This window comes from Mytilus californianus, unplaced genomic scaffold (assembly GCF_021869535.1).
Source record: "Mytilus californianus isolate M0D057914Y unplaced genomic scaffold, xbMytCali1.0.p SCAF_9, whole genome shotgun sequence".
Classification (NCBI taxonomy): Eukaryota; Metazoa; Mollusca; class Bivalvia; order Mytilida; family Mytilidae; genus Mytilus; species Mytilus californianus.
In genome coordinates this window covers 25,355,570-25,376,782 of record NW_026262745.1, presented here as the reverse complement: position 1 = coordinate 25,376,782, position 21,213 = coordinate 25,355,570, and the positions used below count along the sequence as shown (strand labels likewise).

The following is a 21,213-nucleotide window of genomic DNA, read 5'->3' as shown; positions in this document are numbered from 1 at the left end:
AAAGACGCACGGAGATTGGAATCTTTATTATACGACCCTTTTAAGCTAGAAAACGGGGAGGTGGTTATGTAAATCGAAGAACAATGTTCTTGGTTAAATGGAATAAGAAAGAGGTAGGAATACTATCAATAATAGCCTAAAACCCTTACTGTTTATACACTAATATGAAAGATCATTAGGACAATGAACTTATTTACTAGGAATAACAAACATCACACTACAGTTGGCAATTAATCAAAAATGCCAAACAACAAATACGTTGTTATGAATGAATTTCAACTTGTGAACTTTGATAATAAGGATTTTAACCTGAACAATAAGTTATTGAAGAAGTAAGTGAGCTTATACTATAAAAGTATCATATTTTGAACTTTATGAAATTTAATAGATAAGGTTGTAGTTACCGTATAATTTATTGTAAATCTTTTCTGTCTAATGATTTAAAGTTAATTGATGGACTACCATGATATATATATTTGTTTTTTTAACACGTTTATATATATTCAAGAAAAAAATATATAATATCTATTTTAGTATGAAGAAAGGAGCAATGAAGTTTGCTAGGTCTATTACCTTTGTTTACTACCTACTATAAAACCATTGCTAATTAAAACATGTATCATATAGGTAACAAAAGGGTTATTGAAAACCATATTCGAGATAGTTTTGGTTACATATTTTAAATAGGTAATACATAATTCATGGATTAGCTAAAACACAAACAAACTTTCCTTTATGCATCAAGCACACATTTAAATAAATCAGCTATAATACAAAATTTATGGAATAAGGGAGAGTAATGCGACCAATGTGTTGATGACCATCTTAGGTAGTGATTCTTGAAGTATACCGGCATATACCTGAATGATCCAGATAAAGCAGGTATATGATAAGAGCGCATTAGTTCATTTATAGGGCCAACTAGATGTTGAGATATAGGTTTATTGAAAAAAGTATCTTTTAGATGTTGGTATAAACAACAGTCTTCCGAATTTGCCACAAACAAAACCCCCACAGATTTCTGTTGAAATAGTACAAAGCTACTAGTCTTCGTGTTTGATTTTTGCAGATTAAATTACCAGAATGTCAAGTAATAGCAGTTCTAAAGATGACGATTCTGTATGCTTGGAAAAGATGGAACATGCAGCTGTTCCTAAAACAAAAGCACGTGACGGTTGGCAAGGAAGAATGGATTTTATCCTGACTTGCATTGGATATGCAGTGGGGTTAGGAAATATTTGGAGATTTCCATACTTATGTTATAAAAGTGGAGGAGGTGAGTGAGTTAACAAAATATATTTTAACGAAATATCGTTATATTCACAATGATTATGTATTTGAAATTGTCTTATTTAAAAAGATAAAGATTCAGTTAGTCATTGGTCGGAAAAAAAAAAGCAAAAATCTCTACGACTATCAAAATTATAATATTTATGGGGGGATGAAAAGAAATGAAAGAAAAATCACATGTCATTTTCATTATATGTAAGCAGTCGGTTCTTGTTTTTAGCATTTACTAAACATTCATCTACTACACATGTATATTTAAAAGTAACCTGTATGTATATTATCTTTTTTTGGTGAAATAAAACATAATATATAATTAAGTTAATTCGATAAAGGACTTATATTGAGTAGAATTTGGCAACGTTTAGATTTAAATTGATATATGATCTTCAAACAACTACTGGGGCCTCGGTGGCCGAGTGGTCTAAGTAGTTACTACTGTAATCACTAGCCAGTCAACACTGAGGTTGTGAGTTCGAACCCCGCTCGTGCGGGTGCACTCGACTCCAATCTTAATTGACTAGGATTGTCAGTTTTCCTATCGAAGGTCGGTGGTTTTTTCCGGGTACTCCGGCTTCCTCCACCAATAAAAACTGGCCGCCACGAAATAGCCCAAAAGTGGTGCTTAAAAGTGGCGTTAAAACACCAAAAATCAAAATCAAATCAAACAACTACTCTTCTGATGACCTTAAGTTTTGGCTCTGAAACGTATGAAAGACCAAAGAACTATTTATTCAAAACAGTATTAAAATCTTTATTTTCATACGCATTAATCTGACAATATAGTTATCTTTTTTATTTTTGTGTCATTTGGTTGCTGTCTCATTGATTATACCCCGTACCTTAACATATGCAATATGTTAAACATGCGTAAACATCCGCTTTTGGAAATGTACAAAAATATAAAAGCATTATATATGTATATGTTTATATATGATATATGCATATGTTTATATATGATATATGTTTTAACCTTTACATATGTTTTAACCTTATATATATCTACTAAATACTTTATCATTATTTTTCAGGTGCTTTTTTCATTCCATATATAATATTTTTACTTCTCTGCGGATTCCCGCTTTTCTTTATGGAAGTAGCCTTCGGACAATTTTCTAGCCTTAGTCCTGTTACGATATGGCGGATTTGTCCACTGTTTAAAGGTATGATACTATCTAAGCGTTCTTAAAACAATGTCTTCTGAACAAGAATGAAATAATCTATAAGTTTCAAGGTTGTTGATCTATTTGCACTCCACTTACTTTTCAAAGACATATTAACGTTTTGGAAGGCCGAAAAACATACGAATTTGAAAAGCATTTAAAGCCGAAAATTCAGAAAAGAGTGAGACAAATACGGCTAAGGCAAACTATGCTTTGATGTGGAAAAGTATTGATCTTCAAATGTATACGGGGTCACATTATCTACAAATGCAAAAATAAGAACATAATGACGTGAAAAGTATGCCATAACCTTTCATATCTCTCAAATGAGGCAAAAATTTGTTTGGTTGTTTAATATTGAAAAATTTTCCTTCCGAAAATATTTATTGAATTATATAATTAAATTTCTAGATGTTAGACCAAACGTCCTGCTTGGAGATATTATATGTAGGTTTAAAATAATTTAAATTTTTAATAGTTTTTTCAAAGTGAAAATGCTTATGAAATCCCGGGAACTGATAGTCCACCAGCAGAGGTATCGAATCAGTGCTGTAAAAATATGTTTTGTAACTAAATGAACTTTATTTTAGATTGTGTTATTTTCTCCACTGTTTTATTCTTCGCTTTCCGTTTGATTTATTTTCATTTCATATATTTTCCTTTTTTCTATTTAAATAGGTGTTGGAATGGGTATGGTCATAGTTTCAGCAATTGTTTGTATCTATTATAATGTGATAGTTGCCTGGACGATTTATTATTTGTTCATGTCGTTCAGAAGTGTACTGCCATGGAGTCATTGTCACAATTCCTGGAACGACGAGAGATGCGTTGATGGGCTTGAAGGCACATTAAATAAAACGGTATTGAATTTAACAAGTGCCAATCTTACAAAAGTTACAGCAAGTGAACAATTCTGGGAGTAAGTACATCCGTTTTAAGAAAGACACACGTTTTATTGTATTCTTCGACATGACCAAGATGTTAAATTCTATTTTTTCTTTAAGACAGGCTTTAAGTTTTATATTCTCTGGTTAATGTTTACTTTTTTTTCAACATTTTCTTTAATTTAGTTTTGAAAGCTCAACAAATTTCCAGATGTTTATAAGATTTTCTAATTTTCAATTTGAAAGAACAATTAACTATTTAGATAATAACTAATGAACAAGTTTAATGTTTTATAGGAATCATGTTCTTGATATAACTGGCGGTATTGAAGATAGTGGAAGTTTAAGATGGCAGCTCTTTATCTGTTTGTCCCTAGCATGGTTATGTGTGTTCTTATGCTTGTTCAAGGGTGTAAAAGTTCTTGGAAAGGTGAGAAATAGATTCATGTAATTGGTGACAAATGAATAACAGGCTCTACTCTTAAAAGAAAAAAAAATATAATAATATCTTAAAAGTATCCTACAGAAAAATCAGTACTATGTAGTATTATCTACGGGTTTTGAAGAACAGAATTATTAATGATGTATTCAAAGAACTTGCATTTTATATGCAGCAAGTTTTCACCTTTTCTTGTTAAGAGAACGTGAACGTTCTTCAATATATAACAAATTCAAAAGTAAGAAAAGCATTAAACGACAATTTATAAAACAAATACAAAAATACTAACTTTAGATTGTCTTATCCTTTTTTAGTAAAGCTTTTTGGAATTTTCGGTTTATATTGCTTTCAAATTTTAATAAGGAAAGGTTATGTCACTCGTGAAACAATATATATATAGAAGATGATTATTGTTTTGGCAGATAAACTTATTTTTATGCCAACTGTCATGTAGTCATTTATTTCGACAGGTGAACCTTACCATCAATTTGTATTAATAATGTACCAAAATATGCTTTGTAACTTTTGTAGTTTCATTATCATTATGTCATAAACGAATAAGCAATAACACAATCATGTTAGTAGTATATGAGAAGAGTAAGTTGGGAAAATTATATTTTCTTATGTGAACAGATGTGCACAAATGCCAAACGTGTTAGTCATTCGTACTGTTTTTTTTTTTATTTCTGTCAATGTATCATGTTATTTATGTTATATGTTAAACATGACAATACCAAAGGACAATGATAATGTTTAACAACATAATCATTTAAGGCAATGATGGGGTCCACATTTTTAAAAATTTTGTTGTCCATTCGTTTTCGCTGATTTTCTCATCTTAAGTTTTTCATCGAGATTCGTGACGATGCTCTGTTATTGTTTTTTGTTTATAATTGTTATGATCATAGTCTTTTGCTGGGTAATAAATGATAAAATTTACTGGAGTGCTTCATACAGTGTTATTTAAAAAGTATTGATATGTTGTGGTTATTGGTTGTAAGCTTAAAGAACCGGTGAAGTCGATGCTAATAACGGTCTTGTCTCTGATATAAGGGCGACAATAAAAGTGTTGTTTCATATATTTCAGTATTTTCAGGGCGGATCCAGCCATTTTTAAAAGGGGGGTTCCAAACCCAGGTTAAAAGGGGGAGGGGTGGTTCCAACTATATGTCCCCATTTAAATGCATTGATCGTCAAAAAAAGGGGGGTCCAACCCCCGGAACCACCCCCCTCCCCCCTCCCCCCCCCCTAAATTATATTTAAGACTGATGTACTCCCACCTCATATCTTTTCTATCCCTATTTAAAAAAAGTAATGTAATTTTTCGTCTTTCTTTTTGGTTGCAATCAGACCTGGGATAATTAGAAATGTAATTGTAATTACATGTAGTAAATTACAAATTTTAAAGTAATGCGTAATTGAGCATATTTTCAATTACATGTAATTGAAAATAATGAATTACATTGCCTTTTTGCCATGTTATTATCAATTACTTTTCAATTACTTTCAATTACATTTACGTATTTGCTTGGAAATTTAAAACCATTTTTGTTTATCTGAAGTACTTTCACATGTAAGCTGAAACTTACTAGTACTTGGTACAAAGTACTAGTAAATTACATCATTTTGATGTACTTTGAATTTCTTTCTGTATACTTTTATTGTAAATAATCATTATGTTCGAGAAAAAATAATATCTATCATTGATAAACATTGCAATTTTTTAAAACACATCAGAATCTTCATTGTTGTTTATAAAATTTGTTATACATTTTTCATACATTCTCATAAGTGATCTTCGGTTATATTTAAAAAAAAAATGAGAATATGTAACAACTAGTATACCAAACACATATCATTTTTTACGATGAAAACTAACAGATGGTTAGGTAAAATCTTAACCGCACCGACGCACTTACGTTTTCAATTTATGCTTACGTAGTCAATATTATTTACCGAAGGTCTTCTTAAATGTCCGTGAAATATTTTAGTCAATCAAATCATCTAGGATTTCCCAATGCAAGGCATAAATGCTTTTGTCAAGTTTCACAAAACTATTTGGATTGTTTTTTATTTTGAATGCCTAACTTCGTAATTAATATGACCTTCCAACTTTTCTGATTCGAGCGCCACTGATAAAATAATCATATGGCTTCTGTAGCGGATACGCCGTATTGCGTCAAAAAATTTCAGCCTGAGATCTTGGTTAATATTATTTCACCAACTGTTCAAATCCTTCAGTTGATATAATGATAACTTCTTATCTTTCTGCATAAATAGATATATAAATGTACATAAGTGTTGAGCAACAAACAATGAATCATTAATGCTTTCGCATACCATCACATAATTTTAAACCAGTTTGTATCTTTTCTAAATAATTTATTGTCTTCAAAGTACAAGGATTGAAAAATACATTCTTTTTGATGATTGGTTCATTTTTATTCACCATTAGATCTCTTTGAAGCGCCCCTTTTTTAAGACAAAATATTTTTCTAATTAATATCTGTTTTGAAGTTGATGATCACCATTTTATAGATTCTATATGTGCCTTTATAATTACGGTTATTTACCTGCTACCGGATCAAAGTATTAAAGTGAATTTTTATTCCCTCTTTATTATCTTCCGTCTTTGTTTTATGCTTTTTACATAAGCCTGTTCTAAAGGTTTTGTTACTTTTCTAAAATCTTCATTTTTCATTTTTCAGTGAAAAGTCTCTCCTTTGTATTATAAATGAATTACGTATTACAATGTTTGCTATATTAACACTATTTTTGCCCAGTACAAGAGTTTGATTAGAACTGTTTTTAATCAGGTGATGCATTTTGCTGCTCCTTTCCCATACCTTGTTCTATTAGTGTTATTGATTAGAGGCCTGACGCTGCCGGGAGCTGTAGAAGGTATCAAATTTTACATAATTCCTAGGTGGGAGAAATTAGCAGATTTTCAAGTAAGTATTCTGTTTATTTTTATTTGTACGCATTCCACTGTCACAATAACAGTTCTGTAAATGTAACTGATAGGTTTGTAAGATCAGAAAGTGAGGTGTTTTGCTTAGATTTTTATATTTATGTTCACATACCTGCCAACTTTTCAAAATCTCCATGGGGGATTTTAATCGCAGGAGGACCTATTATTCCTCTTATATTGTCATAAGTGCTTTTAATCCACTTCTATATTGTTTGAATGAGTATGTTTGTGCTTAAATATACTTTTAACTCATTTGAATGCTTGTTTTAAGGTGTTCAGTTTGATAATAAAGAATTTCAAAATTCAGGTCAACACCTCTCATGGGTGTTACGGTGTCCCCCATTAATCGGGATAGTTGGCAGGTCTGTTAATTCATTGAGACTTCTTATTTGACTTTCTAAAGTTTTGACCTCTTATGAACCTAAACAAGGTTATGGTAGAAACACTTGTCCTGCGGACTGAAATTTGTATCATAGATTTGTTCTAGACCTTTAGTGATTTGTATGGGTTCACATACTTCTTAGTCATTTTAATTTGTTAAAGACACATGGTGACCTCCAGATGCCTTTTGATTTGTTTGTGTTGTGTTGCTCCGTAACAGACTTATAACTCACGGATTTACATTTAAGTCAGAATTACTTATCACATCGTATCAAACATCAGATGTCCTTTATCAGTGGTATACAGTAGAAATAACATTTATAATGCTACTAACTGTATCTTAAATAAATTCTCTACAACAGAACCGCCAAAACTAAACTAATTTTGAATATTTTCTATTATTCTATTAGGTATGGGGTGATGCTGCTTTGCAGATATTTTATTCCGTTGGAATGGCATGGGGTGGTATTATAACAATGGCCAGTTACAACAATTTTCATAACAATGCGTACAGGTAAACATCAATGGTTTCCATTAATTTAATTTTTCTATGAGTTGAATATTTCAATGTCAAAATTACTTTTTTGGAAAAAAGCGCCAAAATGCACATATTCATTAGTGTTTTATTTTAATATTTCAACCTTTTCAATTTTACTTTCCCAACTCAGAGCGTTATTCCAAAAAATGAGAGACGAATAATAGCAAAGGGACAATAAAAAATCATATGTCAAAGAGAAACCGACAACACGATTGTAAAAAACGAAAAAAGTCGTAAAGACAAGCAATGGTCAACAAAACACTACATAGAAAACTAAAGACTGAGCACCACGAACCCCACCAAAAATCGGGGTGATATCAAGTGCTTCTTAATAGGAAAATCCAGAATAAACATAAAAAACAGTAGATTGTGTATGTTGTATTGTAGGTTGATGCATAAGAAATAAGTACAGAAATCAAAAAGAAAAATAATAGAAATATGACGGAAATTGAAACTTAAAATTCCGAAAACTCGATGTGCGTTTTTGTATTAATAAATCTCAGCATTGGTTATTCCAGTTATAGTGCCTATCGGAAAAATGAAATGAGTAATTTAAAATGTTACTATTTTAGTCCAATCAGGCATTTCTGTGATGATAATTTAAAAATAGGTAAATTGTTTTGCATGATATCAGCAGCCGTACCAGATGGCATTTTGATTTGCTTTCCTAGTATAATGTGTTTGATTTGGCTTCCAACTTTTTTATTCTAGTGCCACTGATGGGGCATAACTATCATAATAATTAAATGGAGAGAAGAGTCGGTTCATCTGATTATATAAAGAGGGATAACTCTAATATTCCTTACTTTTTACATATAAAATCTAATTATAATCTCGGATGAAGATAAAAAATGAGACACATATCTGTATATTTACTTTATAATATAGAAACATATCAGTTCGGTCCTTTGTATGAATACTAGAAGGTTACTTAATCAACCTTCGTAAAAGAATAAATTGTTTCCCAATATTGAAAAAAAGTTTAAATAAATTAGACATCCTCATTTGAGATATTCATGGCAAATGGATAGGTTTATTAAAGGTATGTTTAAGGAAACTTTCTGTTATTTCTTAAAACAATGAACAGATGAACAGAAAATATGTTTCATTTTCAACAAAACACGAGATTGACACACTCTCTTACATCGCAATAACTCTGGTTTTCTTCCTAACATGTTAATTTAGTGCTCATTTCGACCGCTCTCAATTCGAAGACGGTGATTGCTAAACCTAAATCTGGTGAGCATATGTTTATGTAAGTCTTATATTAATTTTTTGTATTTGGTTTGATATGATTTCAGAGATGCTATGTTAGTTCCCATTATTAACTGTGGTACTAGCATATTTGCAGGATTTGTGATTTTCTCTGTATTGGGATTCATGGCACATACAGCGGGTACAACTGTAGATGAAGTTGTTAAACAAGGTAATTATGGCATATTTACAATTTTCAATACATTCCAGATTTATTTCTGTAAATTGATTTTCTGAGAACATTTCGGAAATATGCCGAACATTTTCACAATGGTTTTGATTTGACAGCCTGCTCTTTTATGATAAAAACCATACTTATTTAACTAATTAATAATAGAAATTATTTGGCTTATGTTCAATGTACAAAAGCACACACATGGGTCATAAAAGTCTCTTTAAACATGATTAAAACTTTCAGATTGATTGTTAATAGTTTATTGATTGTAGTATATTTATTCGTGAAATTCTGATCACTTACCCATTAATATATTACAACATAGAAGAAAATAGCCAACTTTACAAAATATTTAAAGTATTTATTTAATACCAAGGGGCCTTTTTTACCTTACATTTTGGATGAGCAAACTTTTCTAAGTTAACAAATGATCAGAATTGCTGGAGGTAAACAAGTTTGAAAAGCCAACTATTCATAAAAACACGATGACCAATGCAGTCAAAAGGATCGAAACGTATAGCAATATTCTAGGTAAAATTTGTCTATGGCAGTTAATAATTAAGATATTGTTTAAAGCACTGCCTATAAGGCAAGTGATATCCTCCAGAACTAACAATCTAATAGAAGTAATATTGAAAAGTTGGCAGTAATACAATTGAGGATATCATTATCCCCATGATTTATAACATATATTTTATATTAAAGATTTCCATTGTTAAATTTAGAAATTGTAAATAAACTTAAGTTCCAAAACCCTCCGGCAAGTTGACCTCATATGGTTCCGGCTATTCTATTTAGATCCCTATTGCTCATGTAGCTTTCGAAGTATTTATTCATCCTTGTGCTCAATGTTTTTGTTTTAAACGTTCCTAGTGAAAGGAAATCCAGAAAAGCACTTCGGGTGCACCAAATTAATAAAGTGTTATTTTCATTAACGTAATTTACAATACCTTATTTCACTATAATGTAATTTTTTGAAAGCCTTAAGCTTCTTCTATGTTAACTATCAACATAATCGTTTTCTCATTTTAAAAGAAAGGTTTTTATAGTTACATTGTGTTTATTAACATATTTTAGGCATCGTCATTTTGTATTTTATAGTGATTGTTTTTTTTTCAATAACCTTTTCCAGGTCCTGGTCTTACCTTTGTTGCTTATCCTGAGGCCGTTGCTAAACTACCCATATCACCATTGTGGGCAGTTTTGTTCTTTCTTATGCTATACACCATTGGACTTGACAGTCAGGTAAGTTTTGAATCATTGTTTCAATATAACTCCCAAGTTCTGAAATCGTATACGATAGAAATGCTGGGAAATATTGAGAACAGATCCATACTTTCGTATGAATCTTGAATTTTACCTAAAAAATTACAGTGGTGTTATTTCCATGCTTCAGATTTTGATTCTTTAGAAAACTAAGAACCAACATAACAGAATAACATTTTCAAGTGTTTCAACTTCTAAAATAAAACACTAATGAATATGTGCATTTTGGCGCTTTTTTTCCAAAAAAAAAGTAATTTTGACACTGTTATATTCAAAATGTTGTGAACATTTTTATTTAATTTATTTGATGCATGGAAGTTTAAAATTGCTTTGAAATAAGTTTTGCAAAGTGTTAAAGTAATTGTTTGACTAAGTTGACACCATTGTGATTCTCAATGTGTATCAAGAGTTCCGTGAAAAAAAACCAAACATTTTTATAATAATAACTTATTTTGGTACCTTTAAGATTGATACAGATTTGAATACTTTCACTTAAAACAGTTATTATTATAAGTTAAGGTATGAAAGGAGTATGTACTTTATGAAAATAATATTATAATTGTATTTTTTGTTTATTAAGAATTCATTGTTATTTAAGAATGTATGCAACACTACATTATATATACTAGTGTAGATTAAAAAAAAATAAAGATTGTTTGAAATTTTTGTGTCTATCTGAAGCTCTCGGTGAAATTAATTGTATTATACTTTCTACAAGTAATTTAGACGCGATTTGATATGTAAGATAAGTACATTAAGCTTTAATCTATATGGAAAACATATATTGAAAGCGGATCAGTCTAAAGATTGCCCTCACAGACATTGTGAAAGTATCTTTATTCTTAGATACCAAAATTCGTGGCAAAGGTTCTTAATTTCGTTGATTTCAGCATTTCCAGAATCATATCAAAGGAAAACAATACTTTTTGTTTGGTTTTGACTTTCCTGGTTTAAATGGATAACGACACCGACAAAATAGGTACTTCATGAGGAATAACACTTTGACCATGATAATATGATTAGATACGTTAAGAGACGGTTTATGTAAAATATGAAAATATATTTATATATACAAATAGCAAGAAATAAAATGTTGAATCTTAACGTCATTGAATGTTTACATACGGTTTTCGTTTTTTAAGTTAAAAAAATTGTGAAACTTTTTCTCTCATCTGTACTGTGTTTACTATCCATCGAATAGAAAGAAAAAAAATAAGCTGTTCAAGAAAATGTTATGTAAACTATGAGTGTTTTAGTTTTATTATCGGAAAACTAATTTTTGTCATCTTGAAATATTTACTGATGATGGCATTCTTTTCTTTGATTACATATTTTGTCTGAATGCACAAGTTTAATACCGCAGTCTAATTTGAAAATACCTTACCATTGATAACGTGTTTTTTGCAATAAAATAGTTATCGTGCGTAGATGAACCTTCTTCAGTAATAGTTGATGACCGTACAGTGTCCTGTGGTTATTCACATCCTAGTTATTAAGGCTCTGGTAGATAGTTTTTTCATTCACAGTCATTCGACATCCCCTTATTTTTATATTGAATAAATGTAATGTACATGAATTATGAATCAATATGGATAAAATAGTCATGTTCTGAATATAAAAAAGAAGATGTGGTATGAATGCCAATGAGACAACTCTCCACAAGAGACAAAATGACACAGAAATTAACAACTATAGAAGTATGTTTATGTGTTTGTTTATATAAGTCAAAGTTTACAGGCTTGAAATAAGACAATCAACCTATTATTTGGACCTCTTCCAAAAGAAGTTATAAATGTTATTTGGTAAATAATAAACAAACATCAGTGGCGTTTGATCATAATATGTTTGTTTGTTTCTTGTTACTCGGATATAGGTCATTTTCTTTTACCTGTTAGAAAAAAGATAGACTCTTCAAAGAATGATGTGATAAGTTATTATTCAGAATTAGATAGCATACCTTGACATTTCTGTATTGCAATCCTTAAAAATATTATCCATTTGCTACGTGTCATAAATCTTAACTTCTGTTTGTTATACATGTTACCCAACTGTTTGGAGATTTCTTACTAAATATTCAATTGACAACAAATTTTACTCAAATATTTAGAAGTATAAAACCATTCTCAACATCTTTAAAAATATTTTATTGAAACTATGTTTTTTTTTTCTTTATTCGCACTAATTACTTTTCTGACTTTATTAAGTCTACTCGAGCAGTTGGCTAGTATATCTTGCCTTTGCATCAGCTTTATTTTCAAAATGAATAAGACATAATATATTTGTGTAAGTTAATTTATAGATTGACGTACTTACATATACAAGGGACAGTAAGTATACCATGGTTTCATATTTTTTTTTATTTTGAATTGTTCAGCAGCTGTAAATTGATTTTTTTCAAAAGCAAGATTCAAATAATGTTCTTAAGTCTTAGAAGTGTAACTTTTAGCCGTATTTGTTAGATAAAACATAATAATACTCACCCCGTTCATGAAATTCTTGACTTAATTCAATTTATCTTTCGAGTCTATGTATATTTAATAACTCCAAATATGTTCTTTATTAGTAAGGGCTGTTCCAAAAGTTGGCGGGTGGAAGGGGGAAGGGGGCGGGGTAGGTGGTAGGCACTCATAAATTAAATATTGTTGGTTGCATTTTCTTATTTTAAAATAAATTTGAATTTAAATAAACATTTTTATTTATGGGTGGTCGAGTTCTTAAAAAGTGCCTCACATACCCAGAACGCGTTTAATTCTGGAACAGCCCTAATAAGATACAATCATATATTTTTATTTATTAATTTCATCTATTATTATCATTTTTTATATTATCACATATAAATATAAAATATTTCATATATTATACATAAAATAAAATATTTCACAGTAGTGAATAAAGTGGTTCTACCAAAACACTGAATGTAGTCCGGCAGCACGGCAAATACAGTCAAAACTGTTTTATATCTTAGATGAGTTAAATAAATATATCATACCAACTTAGATATTAATTGTTCCGTAATATTAATAAGTTTCCTCTGACTTTTGTCGTATGAAAGACGAAATTACTGTGTATTGAGGAAAAGGAGCTTATACGTTGGTTCTATTGTACAGTATGTTCTTTTAACGCAATATGAAATCATACCAAGTCTTCTAGTGTCATTATCATTCAGTTTTGTTTTGGGGGGAGGGCTTATTACTTTTGAACCACTTTATTCTCGAGTGTGACACCTGTACATCATGTACTTTTATTCAATATAGACGATGAATAATGTATATAAGTTTGTATTTATTGTAAGCATTTTTATATTATATAATGTCACAAGTGCTGTATGACTTCTAAAGTTACCACTGTATTAAAATAGTCAAACTAGGTAGCTTCAATATTCGAGTGTATGACTATATATATATATGTAAATGATGAGTGTAAATGTTACAATAAAGTCGCATTTTCGCTATTGACGTTATATATCATTCAAGTTAAAACAAAAGTATTCAAATCTGTATCTTTTATATGAAAAGCTCTAAGTATTCTCCAGCATTTTCTCTCTTGGAAATGGTAAAATACATTTCTTAACCAGTCGTATCTACAGAAAGTAAATGACACTTATGCAATTTATAAATTTAGATAAATATAAAAATCCTAAAAAGTACGTAATGGTTCAAGTGAAATTGATCTTCACAATCAAATAGGATATATCTATATTCTATCGTTGATATTGTGCGACATGTTTAGTACTTTTTTAACTTAATTTATGTGTGATACGTCTCTATTTCATGAATCAAATTGGAATATTACATGATGAAAGATCGGAAATTTTATAACTCCTTTCTCTACATATAAGAAAAGAATTCTGTTGATTTATATAGGAATTGATCAAACGAAAAAATATTGATCGAGGCACGTCATATACATGCCAAAATCTGTATAAATTTAACTTGTATTGTGTAAAAGTGTGCAAAATGAATATAGGTTGACAAATCTCTTTTGATTTTATTAGCATTGGCTGTGGCTTGTTTCCTCAAGCTATAATTGTCTTGGTTAAATGAATGAATTTTCAAACCAAGTTTGCATGTATGAACACAGCTTAAAAAGAAATTCATTTGCATTGCGGTACCCCTTAATATGTTATAATTAAATAAACTTTTACGTTATCTGATCTCGGCTTGAGATTTGTCTCATTGGCAATCGTACCACATCTTCTTATTTCTATATAAACAGAAATTTCGACTGTCATACATCTTTTCAACTTTTCATTAGTAAAATGTAGTACCTAAGAAGATTCTGATGAACATTAAATTAATAACATATGATTCAAGTAAGTAAAAAACTAAAAAAAGGATGTAGATGAATTAAACGTACTCTAATTTATGATATTATTCATATTCAGCTGGACCTGCCTTTGGAAAATAACACTGTGCTTGTATTCTCCATGCATGTGTTTCCTGTCCAACATGCAAGTTATTGTATACAGATTTTATATTTTACCGAACATTTACTTCCATCAATTTTGAACTAACAATATTTTTAATTGTGATGGACATTTAAACTAATGTATTTATAAACGATACAACTTTAAAGTTTGAGTCGGTTTCAAACTTCTCTAAAATCCAAAATTTTGTCTACCATTGATATTTCAAAAAAAATCAACAGTATACTGAATTACTACAGTATACATCCAAAAACCACAAGAGCTCTTTTCAATAACCTAATTAGAAAAGTTCAAATTATGGTAAAGCATTTAGAAATTGTCAGTTTCTTCATTTTATTTTCTAAACTTGAAATAGATAAATATTTAAAAAAAAAAAAGCTTTATTTTTATGGAAAACGATTTTTTTAAATGTGATTTTGATGACAATTTTCATTTTTCTTTCTTTTTACTTTTTGTTAAAAGACATCTTAAGATTGAAACTTTAAACGAGAATCAATGTTTTCTTTTCTCTTAAATTGAGATGGCAAAATAAATTGTGACCACTTAAGCCGGAATAATAATTATCATGCTCTTTAATTCTACAAAGACAGGTGAAGCAGAATCATCTATGGTGCGTTGACTGAGGACAGGCAACAACGTCCCCAAATAGGTTTTTATTGTAGTTATGAGGTATTAAAATGAACAAATACATATGTACTAAAACAAAGGTCTGGAAAATTGGAATTTTCTACAATGGAATTTTACTTTTAGAATTCACATCGTCATATTGGCCTGTTATTTAATTATGAATTATTTGCTTTTGATACAGACAATTTTCCAGTCCTTAAATGATACACATAGTAATAAGATAGAGTGTCTTAATGTGATTTCATACATTTTTCTATGCAGTCATATTATCCATTGGTGTTTGTTATACAGAATGTTCTTTACCAAACACTACTTCTGTTTAAAGTATTTCTAAAATCTTGTTCTATCACTTTTATATCCTCGTTACATATATATGTATTGACTTTGTTTTTCTGGGTTGTTAATAGATTTAGTAGAAAACAGTTCTGAATAACATTCATCAATAATGTAATATTAAATGGACATACTTTTAGTTTCGTTTTCAGGAATTTTTACAACAATCCTTTTTTAATAATCTTGTCTCTTTAACTGCGAAATCCCACCCTCCCAATGGTTTATAAATATATACCATATTCATTTATATGTAATCAAGATTTCAAACTTATTCAGAGCTTTAGCATAAATGCATTCATTTGTAACTGTTAAATTAAGGATTCAACTCTTGATTTAAATAGTTGATTAAACATTTTATTAAAACCCAACCCCTTCTCCTTTCAAACTTAAATATCAAACCGATAGACATAGTGTCAAATATTTGTAACTTCTGTCTGCTTACCATTATTATTCATTTCTACTTTTAGTTCGGAATGTTTGAGACTTGCATAAGTTCATTTATTGACGAGTACCCACGATTACTCAGAAGTAAGCGAGTACTTCTAGCTGCAGTTGGGTGTTTCGTGGAATTTCTTCTTGGATTACCATGTATTACACAGGTATTTTACTATTCAACACATTTATTTGTTCTTATACATTGTGTATATGCATGAAAAGGAAAAAAAGGGAGACGCAAATAAAACATTATAGACGGACTTCTATACAACACTCGTATAATACATTGAATGTCATAATAATTTGTTAATTGTTTCTTACTTACCGTCCAGTTCAACTATTCCATGCATAATCAAGACAATCATAATAAATGAGATTCACATTTCCAAAAAGATAAACACAAATTAGAAATGGTAGAGAAGATCAGCTAGCTACGTTATAAACCAATACAGAAGTAGATCATTTGTAAGCGTCATGTTAGAACAACCAAATTGGACATCGTTAGAGGAAAGAAGAAAACATACATGTCTAACCATGGTATAGAAGATAAGAAACCAGGAAGTAAACATCACAGCAAGTCATTTACTCATACCACCAGAATGAATCTCCAGAAATATGGCTCAAAACTCTTTCTGGTACCATCATGTAACACCATAACGAGGAAAGAATCGTTCTACAAAAAACCATTAGGGATTGGAATACCTTACCCTACTCAGTGACATCTGTCAGTAGTCTTGAATCCTTCAAAACACTCCTGGTTGAAAATCAAATCTAAAGTCACTTGGTTCTTAGTCCCCTACCGACGAAATCGAAGGGGACTTTAGGTTTGCACTCTGTCTGTCTGTCTGTCTGTCTGTCTGTCTGTCTGTCTGTCTGTCTGTCCATCCGTCAGTCCGGTAAATCAGTTTTCCACACTTGATTTCTTCATGCTTCAAGATATTGATTTGATATTTGAGATATAGTTTTATCATGACAAGTTACAGATCAAGTTTGAATTTTGTTCCAGTCTGATGATTTTGTCCAGAGTTATGGTCCTTGGACTTAAAAAATTCACTCAAATAACTGGTTTTCCGCATTGTTTTTCCCTCATGCTTGAAGATATTGATTTGATAATTGGTATATAGTTTTATTATGACAAGTTACAGATCAAGTTCAAATTTTTGCTGGTCTAATGATTTTGTGCAGAGTTATGGTCCTTGAACTTACAAAATTCACTCAAATAATCAGTTTCCCACCTTTTTTTTTGTCATGCTTGAAGATATTGATTTGATAATTGGTATATAGTTTTTAGCATGACAAATTACAGATCAAATTTGAATTTTGTTCTGGTCTGATGATTTTGTGCAGAGTTATTGTCCTTGGACTTGGAAAATTCACTCAAATAATCAGTTTTCCACACTTTTTTCCGTCATGCTTGAAGATATTGACCTAATATTTGTTATATAGTTTACACCATGTTAAGTTGTAGATCATATTAGCTTTTTTGTTTCAGTACAATGAATTTTTAACCGGTAGGGGACTATGTATTGCCATGCAATACTCTCACTATGCTTGTTTTTTTAACCCTCACAGTTAAATATGTGTATAGTACCTTTATGTTGTGTTCTTGTTTTATCAAAATTATTATAAGCACATCCAGAAGTGACAAAATAGTCAACCTGATGACAGTGGTCACTCAGCCGTAGAAGAACATTTTTTTCGAGATTTAGTAAAATAATATAAATGTTATATCTTATGTGCAATATATGTAAAAATGTTTTATAACAATCATAATGGTTCCCATGATGTAGTGTATGCCGACATTTGGATACGTCAGTCAGTATGTACTTTTAAATATTTTCTATATGTTTTCTTATTACAACAGTAAGAACTTCGGCATCTGCAAGATAGAAGCGATACATTTATGACGTAATCCAGTTTATAAATTTAGTGATTTAGTCAATAACACTTAAACTACATACAAACAAATAATTTATTTAAGTTTAATTAAATTAAATTTTTGATTTATAGATTTATAACGATTTGAAATATATTATTAATATAACTAGGTATTCCTGTTTAAGATTTCATTTTTCGAGTCACACAGTTATGTAAATTAAACGGTTATCTATGCAGTAAAATAGTCAGATAAATCAGATGCAAGCATTTTAATTTTGGAAAATGAGATTCTAGTTGGTCCAGGATTAACTTTGTAGTACTGTCTTGAATGGAAAATATAAATACAAATGCATTGCATTATCCACATGTTCTCTTTAAATAATAATATCAGTTCATTTTTCTGCTGGTACCTTTGTTTACCTTCTAATTCTAATATCTAAAACGAGAACGGAATAATTAGGTACATTTAAGTAAGGTGACCTTTGATCAATGAATAACACTCGTATGAATAGCATATATCACAGCTTCCCGTAAGAATGGAGGTATATCCCATCTTAATCTTTTTTATGTCTCCGCCGTAGCGGAGGGGGCATTACGTTTTACCCTTGTCCGTCTGTACGTCCCCAGAAATTTGTTTCCGTTTTCCAACTTCAGTTTGCCTCAACTAAATGTGATGAAATTTATACACAATGCTTGTTACTACAAAACACAGAGCAAGTTTGAATTTTGGTGGCGTCACTTTTACCGTTCTAGAGTTATGCCCTTTACAAACGAACAACTTGCTGAATTTTTCGTTTCCGTTCTCTAACTTGAGTTTTCCTCAACCAAATGTTATGACTCATATACACAATGCTTATTACCACGAAACTCAGATCAAGTACGAATTTGGGTAGCGTCATTTAAATCTTTCTCGTTAATAAAAAGGGCCAGTTGCACGATATATAAAATATACAACTTAAGTAAATTATAAACAAGAGAATGCAGGATAGGACTATTCGATTCATACTTCTTGTCGTTGATTTTGTTAACTGGAATAAATTACTTTAAAAATTAAACAATCTTATTAAAATATCTGAACTGCTAATCAAGGAAGTTAAAAATTATCGTATGCTCACTAATTTCAGGGAGGAATATACGTTCTACAGATTATGGACTGGTATTGTGCAAGTTTCTCTTTAATGATGATTTCACTTATAGAATGCCTTGTAATTGCATGGATTTATGGTAAGCGCACAGCATTTTCATAGCTGAAAACTGCAGTAGTATTTTGTTAATTTTTTTATTCCATAGCTCAAGATTTGATAACAAAATTGTGAAGCTTGCATTTTCAGAAATAAAAATAGGTGACGATGAAAATTGAAATAGGAAAATGATGAATAAATTATATCTGCTGTAAAGTGAAACAATTGAAAAAAAAGTATAAATAAATGATTTTTAATTAAATTTTTTCTGCGTATTAATTTAGGAACAGAAAGGTTTTACAAAGACATAGAATTGATGATTGGATATAAGCCACATGCAATCTGGCATTATATGTGGAAATTTGTAACACCAACTGTTATTTTTGTAAGTAAAGTTTGTCTTTATTTTTTTGTTAACCCATTCAAACTATTAAGACCTTGACACCAAGGTCAATTCTTATAATTAATATTATCTATCACACTTTATTTGAAAACAAATAAAAATATATTTTAAATAGACATGACTATTCGTATATTATAAACAACGCCGAGGAAATGATAATTCAAAGTACCTAGGATTGTAGATAATAAAGATGGTCAATGACTAGAATGTCATGCCTTTGGTTAACTTTTTAATCTGTGATAGATAAAAGTACCGAATGCATTGTCGTCGTGGGTCACTTCATGATTTATAAACAATGGCTCAAAAGAAACACCACTGACCCAATAATTTTACTAATTTCTTAACAAAACAACAATGCTAGATAAATTAAGAATGTATGGGAACAAAATGACAACATAGATAAATTTTATTGACACTTCCATATGAGTAAAAAACTTCAAGCCAATTCGTGTACCCTATACATGCACTTTTGTCTGTTTTTGGTATTATGAGCCATTATTGGAGATAAAACATATTTTGAAAAAGCATTGAACACACAGACTAAAAAGGAAAAGATTTAATTATATACTTCAAACTTCTTCAATGATAAACATAATGTGTATGCTTAGAAGAATAGAGGCAGATAACAAATTTATTATTCCAACATTAAGGGCCATTGATGGACAACATCCCATTCGTATAAACAAACATTACACTATGATTTGACAACACTGTTACACAATGAAATAACATATAACTATATATTAAGGATTACAAATTTGTCGAGTTTTGTGTTTGGACAACTAGACAGATATGTCAGTATGTATTCAGGAAACAGCATTATAAAAACGTTACAGTAATCAATGTACTTCTTACTTCTTTACATTCCGTCTAATATGTAGACATTTTTTGTTAATCCATTCAAACTATTAAGACCTAGGTCATTTCTTATAATTAATATTTACTATCACACTTTATTTTAAAACAAATAAAAACACATTTCAAATAGACATGACTATTCATACATTATATATAATTCAAGGAAATGATAATTTAAAGTACCGAGCAGTGTATACAATAAAGATGGTCAATGACTTGAATGTCATGTCTTTGGTTAAATTTGTAATATGACATCTAGACACCTATTAATATAATTACCAAAATATTTCGCATTGCAGGCAGATCTTCAGTAGTGAATAAACGTATACATTTTGCTTCGTTTTGAGAGGTTTGAAAAACATTGTCCATATTGTTTATCTCTGAAATATATCTCTCTATCATCATTGTATTCTTGACGGCAAATAATTTTTCCTGAAAATTGTTTTCTTTTGATTTTTTTAGATTTTGAAATAAGAATCAAATTTACCCCCATTTATCTGTTCTTTTTATTTTCTGAACTGAAAAATAAAAATACCGAGTTTTTGATAATTGAATTTGATAAAAAGTTCAGCTTAATATCTTAGTTTTGAATATTCACTTTTTTTCGAAATAAAAGGTAATGATAAATAACAGCACTCTATATTATTAGTAACATATTTATGTTACAAATCATACATTTAAACCATGTCACAATCATGTGCTATCTTGCCTAGT

General features: G+C 30.0%; 1 protein-coding gene across 1 annotated transcript in view; it reads left to right on the top strand.

Annotated features, from left to right (window-relative positions):
- Window positions 1-311: 311 nt before the first annotated feature.
- The window catches only part of LOC127715278 (sodium- and chloride-dependent glycine transporter 1-like), a 33,871-nt gene continuing 12,969 nt past the window's right edge, over window positions 312-21,213 (top strand). The window contains exons 1-12 of the mRNA XM_052221317.1: window positions 312-332; window positions 1,070-1,276; window positions 2,319-2,450; window positions 3,129-3,369; window positions 3,632-3,764; window positions 6,590-6,724; window positions 7,536-7,639; window positions 8,965-9,089; window positions 10,225-10,337; window positions 16,212-16,343; window positions 19,182-19,281; window positions 19,523-19,623. Of these exons, the coding sequence (XP_052077277.1) occupies window positions 1,084-1,276; window positions 2,319-2,450; window positions 3,129-3,369; window positions 3,632-3,764; window positions 6,590-6,724; window positions 7,536-7,639; window positions 8,965-9,089; window positions 10,225-10,337; window positions 16,212-16,343; window positions 19,182-19,281; window positions 19,523-19,623 (1,509 nt within the window). The 5' untranslated portion in view covers window positions 312-332; window positions 1,070-1,083. The remainder of the gene's footprint in view (window positions 333-1,069; window positions 1,277-2,318; window positions 2,451-3,128; window positions 3,370-3,631; window positions 3,765-6,589; window positions 6,725-7,535; window positions 7,640-8,964; window positions 9,090-10,224; window positions 10,338-16,211; window positions 16,344-19,181; window positions 19,282-19,522; window positions 19,624-21,213) is intronic.